Source organism: Balaenoptera physalus (genome assembly GCF_965194825.1).
Source record: "Balaenoptera physalus genome assembly, chromosome: 4".
NCBI lineage: Eukaryota > Metazoa > Chordata > Mammalia > Artiodactyla > Balaenopteridae > Balaenoptera > Balaenoptera physalus.
Genome location: NC_138891.1, coordinates 106,651,591 through 106,667,119, shown reverse-complemented (window position 1 = coordinate 106,667,119; position 15,529 = coordinate 106,651,591). Strand labels below are relative to the sequence as shown.

The window sequence follows — 15,529 nt, the reverse complement described above, 5'->3', positions numbered from 1 at the left end:
TAGTAGGACCTTAATAAATATTCGCTGGATAGTTAAAAAAAAAAATATTCGCTGCATAAGTCAATGAATGAAACAGGAGATAGATTTGAAGGCCAGATTTAAGATAATGCCAAGAAAATTCTAATAATACTTATTAAAACATTACCATTATCCACACTTTCTATACTGAAATTTGACAGCCTTCCAAAGATTCTCTCCATTCAGTCATGCAGATTATGGGAAAAACACTGATATGTAGAGTTTTTGCATTTATACAACACCTCACTTAAAACTATTATGGTTATGCTACTTTAGACAATCACTCTTACATCTAGCTATAATTTGGGGATTTCGCTCCTATATTCCAAGTTAAATGATCACTGGGTTGCATATGCTAGTATACTAAAAGAATTAGGCATTGCATTTATTACTCTCCTGGGACTGATTGTCGTGATAGGATTTATTATTGATATATCAAACTATTTATTAAAGCCAGCTAATTCACTGAAGTTTCCCTATTTTCACCCTCCACAAGCTATTAAAAGTATTCACAATGTGCTATCAAATAGGACATTGTTGGTTCTATTAGCATCTTGGGATTTCAAGGACTAAGTTCTCAGTTCTTGTGGGAAGTCCATAATTACTAATCAAATAAGCAGTATGCTTCCCAATTCACCTCTACCAAGGTCTAGGTCACTTGAATATGGATTCCACCTTCCTCTTTAAAGTCACTGTGTATGTCAATGTTGTTCATATTTATTATCAGAAAGGAGAAAAGAAGGGAGGGATGGTGAAAAGAGAGAAGGGGAGGGGAGGAGAGAAAAGGGAAGGAAAGGCAGGCAGACAAGAAAGAACCATTCTTCTGATGCTGAGGGGGGACCGACCACTCATCACCTCTCACCTGCCCCCTACCACAGGTGATCTACCACAGGTGACCTATCACTGGTGGCCAGCCTCTCCTCACCATAGGATCACATGGGGCACTTACTATAGTGATTCCCAGAGCCTCCCTCTGGAGCCTCTGTCTGATTCGAAGGTCCCAATAAGGGGGCTGCAATCTGTGATTTTTAGCAGCACTAGATCAACAATTATCAAACTTGAGCCTGCACCTGAATCCCTGGCAGGGCTGGTTAAAACACAAGGTACTCTACCTCTGAGTTTCTGATTCAGTAGGTCTGGGGCCCGGCCCACAAATTTGCATTTCTAACAACTCCCATGTGATGCACATGTTCCTGGTCCTGGAAACCACACTTTGAGAACCATTTTACTAGATTCTTCTTAGAACCAGGTGAGTTCAGAAGAAACATTCATCACATATTTCTCTAAAACTACCATTGGAATGATGGATTGTTTTTTTCTAATGTTGTAATTATCTCAATTAAGTTGTCATCCGACCATTTTCTGTGAGTCAGAAATCAGATTCAAACACACCTCTCTGTGACCTCTATATAGAGGGAAATAAAGGAGAGGAAGCCCAATCTACTGCTTTGCTTTACTGAGTTCAAAAAAAATAGCCTAAACCAGGGAGATACAGTCAATAACGTCTGGGTTGTACACTACAAAGAGTTAACATCACAACAAAGCAGGACAGAGAAAGCCATCAAGAGAACACAAAAGGCTTTCAAAGTATGTATTCCTGGGTCAGACTCAGACCTCTGCTATGTCATCACGTAGCACCTAGTGGAATGAGCAAGAGCTAATTTTTAAACACTGATCCAGGCACGCCTATTATTTAGAGATCCAAATTGGGCCATCGGGGCTTAAGGAATGGTGCTTCGCAGCTCAATCCTGCCACTATAAACTCAGGCCAGTTGCATCACTACTTTCCATGAGGAATTTAAGGGGTGTGACTGCATCCTTTCCAACCCTGCATTCCACATGTGACAAAACTGATCCAGCTGTTTGTCTGAAAGAAATTCCTTGCTGTCCTTAAAAATTAAAAAGCGAGTGGATATCCGTCCTCCAGGGGCAAGTCTCCAGCTGGAACCTGGTACAGACGGTTGCGAAACAGAGCCAGTGCCCTGGAGAACATCTGCTTTGGAATTCTTACCTCGCCATAAGGGGGTTAGCCCCATCTTGCTTTTTGAAATGGCAGATTCTGGATGAAGGGTGCTGGCTTGGCCCAAAGCTCTTGAGAAGTGTTCATCCACTACTGACCCAATGTCTCCCTGGAAATAAGTGAAAAGGACACAGCGAGAGTTAAGGTACTCCATCTCGGCAGGCTGGTCTCTCTCCTCCTCCTCCTCCTCCTCATCCTCCTCCTCCTCCTCCTCTTGTTTGCTGGGAAGGGTGACTTCCAGAGAGTCCTGCATCTTGCTGTATACCGCTAACTTCTTCTGGGATGGAATAAACAAAACACAGTATCAAAGACAGTTTGTAAAAAAGCATTAACTAGTTAACTTTTCACTAAAAAAAAAAAAAAAAAAAAAATCTAAATATTAACATATGTTCACAAACTGATTCTTCTTCATTTGTTTTACTCCATCTTCCCCCTCCCCAAACCAGCCTTCTGCTTCCCACCCTGAAAAAAAAGACTTTGTTATTTCAAATTTGGCGAAAACAAAAATGTCCATTATCCAATGGTATATTCTCAGACTGTGAAAGGCAGGCTTGTTTTTTTCTTAATTTAGATATACCAAAAGGAGAATGACTTAAAAAAAAAAAAAAAAGAAAGTGACAGATCCCTTCCATTTTTGTTCCCTTTTCTATTTTAAAGATTTAATGTACAGCAACATTATAGTTCAGGACGGGGAGGAATGGAGATGGTAGGCCTAACTGTCTGGGGGAGGGGTGGAGAAGAAAAGAGTTTTCATAAATGAAATACACTAAAATAAAAACAGGAATGTAGCATCTTATAAAAGGATTTGGCAGATGTGCTGAACTCAATTCTCAAAAATCAAACTAAAATGACAAAATAAGTCTGTGTGAAGATCCATTTTGCATGGAACATATTTTTCAGATGTTCCACTTACCACCATTATCATAAAAGGGAAAAAAAAGGTATTATGATGACTTGCTGAAAATAATACAAGATACTAGCAATGGCTAGGATGGCTTTCAAATCAAAATGAAAAAGGTTTGGTAATTTTAAAATATTTTCAAAACAAAATCGTAGCTCTAGTAATAGTTTATATTATGACTGATACTCTTATATTTACTGCCCCATTTAATCTTTACAATTCTATAATGTGGTTATTATTACTCTCCATATTTTAAATATGAAGAAGTGAGGCACAGAGAAGTGAAGTAACTTGCCAAAGGTCACAGAGCTTATAAGTGATGGACCCAGAATGCATAATAAAAATACACAGATGTACATATGTGTGTACATGTATGTGTCAGAGGAGGGCAGGGGAGGGATATCTAGTGCGGAAAAAAAAAATCACCAAAATGTTATGTTTTGTGTTCTTTTTCTGGGTGGTAAGCTTGTAGTTGGTTGTTATTTTCTTACTCCTACTTTTCAATATTTCCAAATATTTTTCGTAGAGCACATATCATTTTTTATAATCAACAACTTTAGTGCAAATTATATATAAGAAAATAATGCTAAAAAATTATAAAACTCATTATCTTAATGACAAAATGAGCATCCAATTATCTGTATACCTACAAAACCTGACCCTTTGTCATACCATTTTTCTTATTTCAGAAAAAACTGCATGTTGGAAAGTGAATGTCAGTGGAAAAAAATAAATCATTCTAGAATATTCAATAAGCACATAGTTTGGCAAGTGTTATCAAAACACATAACCAAGACTCAATGTTTCTAGTGGTAATTACCAGCCCCAAAATCTGTAGCCCCAAATTATAAATGCCTCATTCGAAAAACTGAACCCCAGCAATGAATATGTTGTTCTTGCGTGAGGTAGGGTCTGAAATGTTCAGGCACATTACAAGCTGCTGCTTATTATTTAGGGCTGTTATATATACACACTCACTATATGTATCTCCCTTTTTATTTGAAATCTGTGTCAGTATGGTTATCGTTTCTTGATGAATAGATGATTCATTCCCTGTGAGTGAATATGCGTTGCTGATGAATAGGTGATTGTAATGACTGAGTGGTTATAAAATTCTTTCAATCTGTTCTGCACAGATTTGAACACGGTTATGTTTAACTTCAATAGTAAAAAACACCGTAGTAATATAGGTTATGTATAAAATGAAAAGATTGAACTAACTGACCTCTACAGTTACTCCTGGCTTTAAATTCCATTATAAAGTTACATGAATATTACTATTTATTAGTCAAATCACAGTACTGCTTCGCCGGGCACATGTGCATTTACCGAAGTTATACCATTTTAAGCAAATACACACACTCTGCCGAATATTCAGGCATATTAGAAAGAAGCAATGTTTTTATTTGGGAAAAAAATTAAAACTGATCTACAGAGTGGCTTCACTGCCTTAAGTGTTCAGTATTATCTATTAAACCGATTTCTTTTTTCTCATTAACGTCCAATGCAGCATCAGTTTGTGAGAGTCAGGCTTTGCATCTACTTGTTTAATTTGTTTAATTTTAACGCTTATTCCTTAAATGAAAGAGCCTTGGCTATGTTAATTATCCAAAGAAAGACAATTTTTTATTTTATCCCAATTAGCAATTGATTCTTAGATAAAATAAAATTAAAGTTATATATATGTGAAAGATTTGAGAACTGCAAATCAAGTGCAAATATAGCCTCCATTAGTATGCAAATGTAGCATAGCATTATGATCAATAATGGTATCAATAAAATTTCTTAATTTTTACATTGATGGCAGTTGAATTTAAAGTATAGATTTTCAGTCTATTTAAGATTACACAATTTTTGAAATGCTATATAATTTTATGTTACTCTTTTTTAACCAACTGCTGAGTGGTTGGATACAAATAAGTTATACATTTTTCACTATGAAATGGGGAAAAATTAAGCAAAATCTTCCATTGTATCAAAATACATTTTATGAGTCTATTTTCTAAATGTCAATTCTGTCAACGGATGCACTGATTCTCTATAATCTTTATATTTCCTATATATGTAATATATATCTATATATACACATATGCATTTATATAAGTATATGTTGAAATATTCCTTTCAAATAGCCGTGGTACTATAAAAATATCTATATTGACTACTCTATTTAAATACATTTTGGGAGGATGATTATAAAATATACTTTTTTTTCCTCTCTCCCAGCTCTTCGAGGCAGGTCTTCTACTAGTTAAATAAACTTGCTGGAGACCATCAAAAAATAAAAAATAAAAATGGAGCCTATGATATAGCTACCAATGGGAAGGATATAAAGCATATTTATCACCCCCCTCTTGCATTTTGCATCAATTTTCACAAATTTTAGTGTACCCATTTAAATATTTACGTTTACAACACACAGGAGCATTTATGATCACACCATCAACATCACTGGTTAAAATAAGAATTCTAAAGCATCCAAACAGCCTGATAGCTTTCTAAAATGGCAACACTGAATTTACATACATTTTTTAAACATCAGGTGTGAGCATGAAGAAAACGGGAACACACAATTTAAACAGCAATTGATCCATATGCTAACATTCACACTATCCTAATCTTCTTCCCCAATGACTCTTAAGCCTCAACTGCCTTCTGTTATCTGTGCTTTTGTGACTGTAAATCAATCCTTCGCTTTTTTTAAAAAAAACTCAGTATGTTATTTATGTACACTGTTGCCATATTCTGTATTTACTTGGTGTTTGCTCCTTGGAATGAAACTTCACTAGTGTTATCTTCATTGTTGAAAGTAATATATAAAATTTAAAACTTGAAAATAAATCTCAAATCATCAGAACCTAGATTTCCTGAATCAATGCTGAAAGGCAATGTGGTTCATACTTTTCTCAAAATGCACTATCACACCCTAAAAATAGCCCAATCTGTCAGAAGTCTTCATGTTTTTCTTACTAGACACTTACGAATTATTAACAAAAATAAGTCATCAGAAGGAATTTCAAAGACTACAATTTGGTTTATTGAATGCACCTTAACTGGCTCATTTTCCTTTGCAGAGTAATGACAAATTTCCTTCAGGTAAAAGAACCCTAGAGTTAGATGAAACAGTGACCGAGTTAACAGGCACAGAGTTAAAATTAACTCAGAAAGACTTGAAAGTAGCAGTGTGAAGGAGTCCGCCTAGGCAGTGCGGACCATGCCCAAACACCTCACAGCCTGCCATCAGGCACAACAGAAACAAACTCGCACAGGAATGTGCCGGGGAAAGGATTTGTCTGACAAGAGAAAGACTTCCATGTCAGGAGCCAAATACCACTAACTTCCCAAGGCTTAAGCCTACAAAATGCCAAATGATTACTGTGCATATGTGGAAACTTTTTTTCTAAGGAAACAAAAGTATTTTAATGAATCATTGGATATTTGGAAACAACTATTTTTTTTTTTTTTTCTACTGGCTATCTTCTCTAAATGCAATGGTTCTTTCATCCTGAGATACATGGTTAGAGCCTGTAAGAAAGGACCACTAACCCATAGTCAATGTTTCAAAACTATAAAGCCCATAAAGCAGTGTGTTGCTCTTTGATCCTATTTTTCTGAATTTACTTGAATAACAGATTTTTAAATCTATCCCAGAGAGACTTGAAGTTTTGGTCCCTGGCCTATTTGGAGGAGGAGGAATCAGGTTGAGGGAAGGTGGGTCAGGATAAGGAAGATAGTTCACAGACCTCTGATATTTTATTTCACTAACTGTCACACATACACAAATATTTTGTCCAAATAATTATTCTCAATGTGTATATGCAAAAACTGATTTACTTGGCCAGATCATCTAACTAGTAAATGGCAAGGATGGGATTAGAACCTATTTCTGTCTGACAACAAAGCATCTGCCAAGAAAACAGACTAAAGAAAATGAGTCTCTATATAATATTTAGTTTAACTGTATAAACAAATAGAAGCCCACAGTCAGCGTGGCATCTTATGCTAACTAAAGAAAGTCTAAAGTTATTTATAACACTTAAAAACTAGGGATGTAAACATATCAAAGATATGGCTATTAAATAATGCATTGCTCTTCAAAATATATGTATATCTAGATGAACCTGCCCTTCTATATCTAGAAATGTGTTGTCCCCTTTGCAAGTCAGATACAAAATACAATTTTTCTGGAAATCCTATTTTGGAAATGTGAGTGGAGCCAGTTTACTAGACACACTCAGACCTCGAGATTCTGTGTTTGTTTGCTTTTTTTATTTTTCTTAACAGTAGGAGGAGCAAACCAAAAATACTATTAGCTATCTTTGAGCACACCTGCCACTCAATGATTCTGGTCATTATCAAAAAAAATCAAACCCATCCCCTCAAAGGATGAAATTTTTCCAGTTTTGAGGATATTAAAAAAAATGTGCCACAGGCTGAGAATTTCAAAATTTGCATTCCCAAAATGTTTTAAGCAATGATCGCATCATGAGGGTATGTGTTCTCTCTCAAACTGACTGCTTTGAATGAAACAACAGTTTCTGATGTATAAATTTCTGGTATGTTTACACAATCCTATTACTAGATTTAGGGTATGATTTCACTTTTTAAAATGTATCTGTTAGTCATCGAATTGCCAGTTAATTCTTATTTTGTGTCAGTCATTGTGCAAAGGCTCGGAGCCACAAAAATGAAAGTCATAGCAGTTGAGAGAGGGTTGTAAGGAAAATGGTAAAGAAAGAGAACCTCCAGGTTTATCCACATGGCTAATTGTCTAATTTCTCCAAGTAGCTAATATGCAAAACTTTAAAAATTAGAAAAGTAAGAGGGTAACACTAGGTGAATTACTAATTGCTTTTGTTGCTTCTAAAGAAGCCCAGATGGAAAGGGAACACAGTAGAAAGAGAACTGGAATGGTTAAGGGGATTTGACCAAAACTAGTCCATGAATCTGGGTAAGGCACCGAAAACTTTGGCCCTCAGCTTCCTCTTCTGAAGATGAGGAATTTTGACTTCATTATCTCAGAGGTCTCGTCCAACTCCGTAGGCTAATAAGCAACATGCTGGAGCTCTAGACAAACTCACACTTAATTTTGTTTCTTACGTTGGCTGCCTTTTCTGATTTTGCAGGACATTGGTCAAAAAAACCGTACAGATCATTGAAGACTAATTCATTTGCAGACATAGGTCATCTAGCCCATTCCTAGGAATTAGTTTGTGTACTTCCTTTAGCTATCTTCACAGTAACCAGAAAGGAGGCATCCTTCAAATATCCCCACCCCATTCCCCAAGGACAAGTGTTTTCGCACACTAAAACAACATAGTTTTAAGAGGAAAGGACACCTGTTCGGTTTAGGCCCTTCTTCCTTTCTTTTCTTTCCTTTTTTTTTTTCTCTACTGAAGTATGAGACAAGTGAAAAATAGTTCCGTTATCCCAGTTCATACCATACTTGTAAATTACTGAAATAAATCTGGTATCCACTGAAATATCTATAAATATGGCATTCATGACTTGCTTCTAGCAACAGACGTTTGGGTCTAATGGTTCAAGTCCCTATTAGGGTCTTCCCAAATGAATAGTTAAAGCAGAAAACCAGCTGCTGAAAGAGGTGCTTTTTAAAAGAGTCAGTGCAAAGTTTTGACCAAAATTATTTCCTCCACTATCTCTGCCAGAGTCTGAAATTCAAGTATTGGAGAGTTTTTGTTTGTTGAATGAAAATGTTTTTCTAGAGACAATACCTTAAATCGTTATGTATTACTAGACGTATCAGTTTTGAGATTTCTTTTTAAAGCCAGTTGGAAATAGGGCCGATGGGACTGGGATTCAAGTTAAGTGGCCGGGTTTTAGAATGGCAGTCACTTAACTCTCGAGTTCGCTTTAGAATCTGCCTTAGGCATCTTGCGCATAATATTTTTAGTCTTATTGACAATCCCCTTTGCACAGAAAAACACAAGGCAGAAATGTACACACTGCCCAACCGGGTCAACACAGCATCTCTTCCGTAGTTGTCCAAGGAAGCACCGTGCAGGATCGTTCTACCCACTGATCCCCCTCATTTCCGCTGTTATGGGTCATGTCCCCGTCATCTCCAACTCTGTGAGATGTGAGACTTTACCAAGCGCTAAGTGAAGTAGGACTTCCTTGCGTTGAATGAAAATATCCTTCACTTAAATTTCCACAGAGTGCTGCCTTGTCCCGGCATTTGGTTTTTCTGGTGAATGTAGCCTCACTGCACATGATTTTATGGATTTCAAGCCTGCCCTTACTATCCGTATTGTAATCTCCATTCTGGTTGACTGCCAGAGACAACAGTTCAGTTTAGTTATTTCAAAGTTTAATTTTCCTTCTAGCTTTGAATTTTCTGGCTGGAAAGTTATTGGGAGCATAAAGCTCTGGGGCACTTGAAGCTTCTAAGTCTCTACAGTCAAGTTACTTTGTGTAGTTTGGAATCAGAGGGGCTGTTCGCTCTCAAAGAAGTCCTGTATGAATTCTTATAAATCTACTTAAGTCCTTGCTTACAGTTGCAAGAAAATTATATCCTCCAACTTAAATAAGTGGACTGTGTATTGAAACTATTTAGAATGTAATTGTATGCTTTCCTCTTAATAAATCTAAACTTATGTTGGAACAGCAATGATATATGAGGCACTTAAAGCTGACTGTTAATACCACTTCCTGCATATTATTTTCAAATAAATACATGTTCATTTGCTAAGTGGATATTCTGCTTCATCAGCAAAGGATGCAACAAGGATAGCAAAAGTCATTAGCATAATACAAATGCTTGCAAAACAACTTTGGAATGCCTAAACTAAAAACGTACACTACCAAGGACTTGGAAAGAATTTCAAGCTCCAAGGCCAAAGAATCTACTGCATATTAATCTTCTTTATCAAAAAGTTGATTTGGAGCACTAAAGACAAAAATAAGCCTATTGTGCAATAGCAAAAAAAAAAAATCTTGGGAGACGGCATGGTATGGTGGAAAGATGCTCTGCTGGGGAGCAGGGGATCCGGTGGTCCTAATTTTGTCACCAATTAGCTTTGAAATCTTTAGCCAGGCATTTCAGCCCTATAAGCATGCATTTCCCCATCTGTAAAAGGAGGGGTTGAAGTATGTTTTCCCAGGGTTTATTTCCTAACAAACAGAATCTCAGATTTTATGACCTAACCAAGGTGGCAGAGTCCAGAGAAAGAGTTTGAAAAACTCCTTACAAACTTAGAACTGGAGTTCTGCCTCCCAAGACTTTGAATTCTCGTAAGTGAAAGCAGGCATGCATATTCACCCAGCTGTCACCCTTTAAGAGAGCAGCGTCAATATGCTCTAACTTATATGAAGCCCAAAGTGCGATTGTTAAAAACCCCTATGCACAATTCGAGAGTGGGCGATTGTTCTCCTCTGCTTTCACCACCTCACCTATGAACTCACCCAGTTCTGAAAGCTTTGCTTTAAGTATCTTCCTAATGTTAACATTATGAAAATATGGGGGGAGGGAGATTTTAGACGACAGATCGTCTGCATTTAAGATGAGGAATCTATGGGGTATGAAGGGAATTTATGATTGTTTCCCTCAATTTTTCCTGACACATATTTTGAAATTGTTTTCTCTTTTTTCCTACTGTCACTGTTGGGATACAAACGCATTCCTTTCTGTACACGTTCTGCAGTGTCATCATGCCTTTGGAGCACGTGCTGAGAGACTAAGTCGAGAGTTCTCCTGAGGAGTTGGTAGGGACTGATGCATTCAAGCAATGAAGAGATGGTGGGCACAGGGACCAGAGACCTTAGCATTCCTTAGCAAATCCTGGCTCTATAAAGCACATTGTTAGATTTATGCACGGCCACACAATTTCTAGGAATTAACGTCAGGGACTATAAAACTGACTCTTTAGGTATATTTACATTTTACTTTGATTCACTTAGCCTACTGTATGCTTAAGTAACACACTGCAATGCAGCCTGATGTATACGCAGTTCACTGTGTTTAAGGTACTAACCTATTACCCACCTATGATTCAATTAAAAAATGAAACAAAATTCCAAGTGCCTTTTACACTTGTAATTACACAAAATTACATTGTACTTTTAGGTGGAAAGCTGCGAATACATGTGCCTGGAGCATTAAGTTCTACTATGTAAAAAAGAACTTCTGCTATATAATCATGCATTAAGAGGAAAATATACCTATGTTTAAAATCTATCATAATAAACCACTATGAGATAATAATTTACAAGGACTATAGAGCTATATGGACTTGAGGAAAAAAATCAGTTCAAAGATACACTACAATAACTGAAAATACAGAAGTGATACAAAACTTTAATGCTCTCTTTTCTAACATTTTCTAAATGACCATTAAACTTTGTAACTCTGTCACTTTTCCTGTCCTCAACAAGTCAATTTTTCAAGTACAGTAGGACTCGTAGCCCTTGTTTTTGTCTCCCAGGCAAGATGCTATTAGGGGTCACTTCCCACGTACGGAGAAAACAATCTTCATGGATAATAATGATAAAACCTTATGGAATGCAAAAACAACCAAAATATGTATTCTCAGATGACTACGTTGGGGCCAAGTCAATATTAGTCCCACTTCACCCACGCACCACATAGTCTAAAAATGCTGTCAGCCTGATAAGAATTTCCTGATTTACTCTGTTTTCCAGCAGAAAATATAGGTCATCAAAATAAACCCCTGACAGTAAAAGAACAGTAGTTACACTACTGTCTTTTTATTTTGCTAGCCAGTTATATAGTCAAATAGTTGCTTTACCTGACAAAAAAAGTAATCTCGAACAAGCCAGTGTAGTAAAAGCAACATGAAAATTTCAAGCACACTTTTCAACTAAGTTCTTAAGTTCAACTCAGCCTAACATCTACTTAAACAATATCTACAGAAGCTCAAAGGATAGCAGAAATTGATCACTATTTACTAGTATGTGCCACTCATCGAGGTGGACAATTCAGGTGAAAAAGAAAGCTCATTTTTTGGTTTGTTGACGGTCTTAGCAAAAGAATACGATTTGAGAACTGAGTTTCGGGGCAACTGCAAAAGTTAGGTAAGGTATTGGAGTTATTTTTTTATTGAAAGCTAAATTTCATGATTAGTTATTTATAATTTTTCTGATACCGAATTTTATTTTCTAGCTCAAAAAAGTATGCCAATTCTAACCCCCACTAGAGAGTCGTATTTTAATGGAACTATTTTCACAACTCTGGAAAATAAAACCTTATTCACAACTATTCTGCTAAAGTTATTTTTGAAGGGGAAAAATACCTTTCTGAATGTTTAGTAAAGTTTGAGGCTGTTGCTCGTCCACATTCCAATTGATAATTGAAGGCCTCTACAGTCTCTCAGATGGAAGAAAGTAAAGAAGAAAAGGGTGGTTGATCTGGGACACAGTGTTCATAACACACAGAAAATGGATATCCAGCGTCTCTTTGCATCACTTGCCTGACTTGGACTTAAATGGTTTCCTCCATTACTTATATCTTTTATATTAAAGCCAAAGAAAAAGAGCACAACCAAAATGTTTTAACTTGTCACCCTTGATCACAAATTACAAAAAGTTTTCCCATTCCCCTCCCTAAAAGTAATCTTGCTTTGAAATGCTTAAGATGACGAAGGAAAAAAAAAAAAAAAAAGATAGCTAGAAAGTGAGTCTCCTTCCTCATTTGCCCTAGTTGTCCTGGTTAAGCTCATATTGTTCAGCAGATAAATCTAGAGTATGTACTCTTCCAGAATCAGCTGAATTTCAGTCCCTAAATTCTAAACAGAAGTTATCATTTCTTTCCAAAGAGTAGCACAATAAATCTAGTAAAGAGACAGGGGTAGAGGAAATAAATTAAATGGCCAGATTAATTAAAGGGCCAAACCCTGAAGACCACAATAAAATATATGTTTTTTAAGAAACTAAAAAAAAAAAAAAAAAGTCAATCAATAAATTCTGTGGATGTTAGTTTCGGAACCATATCTAGATCCCTGATAGGTGTCTCTACCTCAGAGTATGTATATTTTTTTAAGTCTCACCAAATCAACCCACCCTAATTCCCAGAGTCTCAGGACCCTATTTTGGTACAGCCCCTGGCCACATGCTCACATATGTGTTTTACGTAGCGCTAACTAAGCCTTGACACACTGCGGGCGAACAGGGAGGAGCATCCAGGGGTACCTAGTGCTTAATTCCCCAGAACCCTACTCTCCCTTCTAAAGGAACTTTATCATCTCCCTAGTTCCTGAATCCTTTTTATGCAACAGCATTCAGTCACTCTTGGCATGGTGGAGACCCAGCATCCAGTGATCCAAGGTTACCTCTTAGCTGGGAAAGGAAAGGGTTCTTCTGTCCAACAGACTGAACCATAACATCTCTGTGCTTTGATGGAATTAAAAATGAATGAGGAATTTGGGGAACAATCCCTGTCACCTAAGTATGGAAGATGACAGACTTTGCAGAGAACTTCTAGTAACATTTGACAGATATTACGCTAGACCCATGTTCCACCATAAAAGATCCAGAAAAGTCATTCCATGGGCCCACTGTCCAGGTGGCCTCCCCTATGTCAGTGACACATTTCATCCTCTTAATCAAGAAAACCCTGAAACACTCCACTGTTTCAAAGGAAACAAAATATTTGGTTTAAAGGAAGTTTACTCACATACTCCTAAGACAGATGCCCTTGGTGAGCTTCAGAGAACTGAGCCCTAAGAGCTAGGGTGGCTACGAGGAACAGCTTCTGAGCCGGTGACAAGAGCTCACTGAAGCCCCCAGCCAGGTAATGCCTCACTTGGAATCCCCACCCGTCCACCTGGCAGCTCGTCCTTCCCGAAGCCTCGTCTCTTCTCTTCTGATGGCTTTCTGTTCAAGGGCGCTCCCGCAAGTCTCAGAGCATCCTCCGCGCCACCCGTCCCAGAGGGACGTCTTGGGAGCCCCAGACCGATACTCTCGCTGCCCCTCGCCCCCGCCCCCGGCAGGCTGCCCGGTCGGTGACTCACCTGCTGGCCAGGTTGGGGCGCCGGGTGGTAATAGGCTGTGGGGCAGGTTGCAGCTGCCACGGGGTTGGGCAGATACTGGGGCGCTCCATACGGCTGGGGGTGATACATCACCTCCGCACAACTCATGGCAGCCGGGGCAGCGGCGGCCCCGGAGCTGCGGCCGCTGCTCTACGCGCTCGCGCGACGGGCGCCGCCGCAGCTGCCGCCTCTGTCGCAGCCCCAGCTGCTACTGTGGCGAAGGCGGGTCCTCGGCGGCCGTGGGCTCCGCGCGGGGCGCGGGCTCGGGAGGGGTTGGCAATCGGCGGGGGCCCATGAGCGGGCACCCTCATCTTCAGCCCCTCCGGGTGTCCCCTGGCCTGCGCTTATATAGCGACTCGGAGACGCACTGGCCCGCCGCGCGGCGGGAGCATGGCAGTGCGGGGCTCGGGCGAGGGCAGCGGCGCCCACGGCAGCGCCAGCCGCAGCCGCAGCCCCGGCCGGGGTCGGGCAGACCTGGGGAACCGGGCTCTGGTTTGCATATACACAATGCACGCCCGGGGCTCGTCCTATCACCGGCGCTCCCGGCTGGGCGAGGACCGGGAGGCGGGGGCAGAGGGAAGGGGCCGACAGGGGAGGAGGGGGAGCACCTCGCCTCTCCCGGCTCTGACGCGGAGCTTCGCGAAGTTCCTCCAACTCGGTCGGTGGCGGGCCGGTCGCCCAGCAGGGGGACCCCGGGGAGGGCCGGCCGCGGATTGGAGCGAAGTTGCAAGCTCTCTCCGCCTCCCGGCAGCGGGGTGGTGGTGGGAGGGAAGGAATGGTATGCGAGAGGTTCCACGCCCTGAAAGCTCCGCGGGTTCCCACCCCATCTCCTGTCACCTGGGCGCCGGGGCGAGGGCTTCCCAGCCCCAAGGAGCTTTTACAAGGAACACCAAACTGGAGGCCAAGGCTAAAGCAAGGCCAAGTGCACTAGGAGGTAAAACAGAGCAGGCCAAAATGAGCTGGAATTGGCTCCTACATTTAATATAACCGTAAGTGAAAGTTAACTTCATGGCAAGCGCGCACGTGCCAAGAATGCGACGCGGTTTTCCGTAAGCAATCTCCACTTTAAGTTAACACCTTCATGGTATGACCTCCTTGCGGGACGTCAACCTCTTCTGGCTTTTTCAGCCTGGTTTCCATAGAGCAACAGGCAGTGACAGTCGATTAAACCCATCCAGCTATTATTTAAAGGTTGATTTGCACGTGGTTTACAATCCTCTCGGAAATGAAAAGTTTGTTCCTAGGAATGTAATTGTATTTCAGTATAATCAGGTAAAGTAGAAAAGATTTATACTTATTTTATAAATAAGCAAACTCTCTGACCAAGTGTATCTCTCCCCCTATATATGACACAGAACAATCCCTTTCGTTTTCACAGAGACTATCCCTTGAGGAGAAGTTAATCTAGATGTTAAATGTCCTGATGTTGTTATGGACAGACTTGTGTCCCCCTAAAATTCACGTGTTGAAGCCAAACCCCCAATGAGACTGTATTTGGAGACAAAACCTATCAGGAGGTAATTAAGGTTAAATGAGGTCATAAAGATGGGGCCCTAATCTAGGACTGGTGTCTTTATAAGAAGA

General features: G+C 39.6%; 1 protein-coding gene across 4 annotated transcripts in view; it reads right to left on the bottom strand.

The window, feature by feature from the left end:
* Window positions 1–14,063, bottom strand: part of VGLL3 (vestigial like family member 3) — a 47,368-nt gene extending 33,305 nt beyond the window's left edge. Inside the window, exons 1-2 of one of the 4 annotated variants that reach the window (XM_082460541.1) lie at window positions 13,928–14,063; window positions 2,030–2,312 (exon numbers count right to left, since the gene is read on the bottom strand). In XM_082460541.1, the coding sequence (XP_082316667.1) occupies window positions 2,030–2,312; window positions 13,928–14,053 (409 nt within the window). In that variant the 5' untranslated portion in view covers window positions 14,054–14,063. Of the gene's footprint in view, window positions 1–2,029; window positions 2,316–13,590; window positions 13,841–13,927 lie in introns of those variants that run through there. The other 3 variants (XM_082460540.1, XM_082460543.1, XM_082460542.1) reach the window with 3 other exon arrangements.
* Between the last annotated feature and the right edge of the window lie 1,466 nt (window positions 14,064–15,529).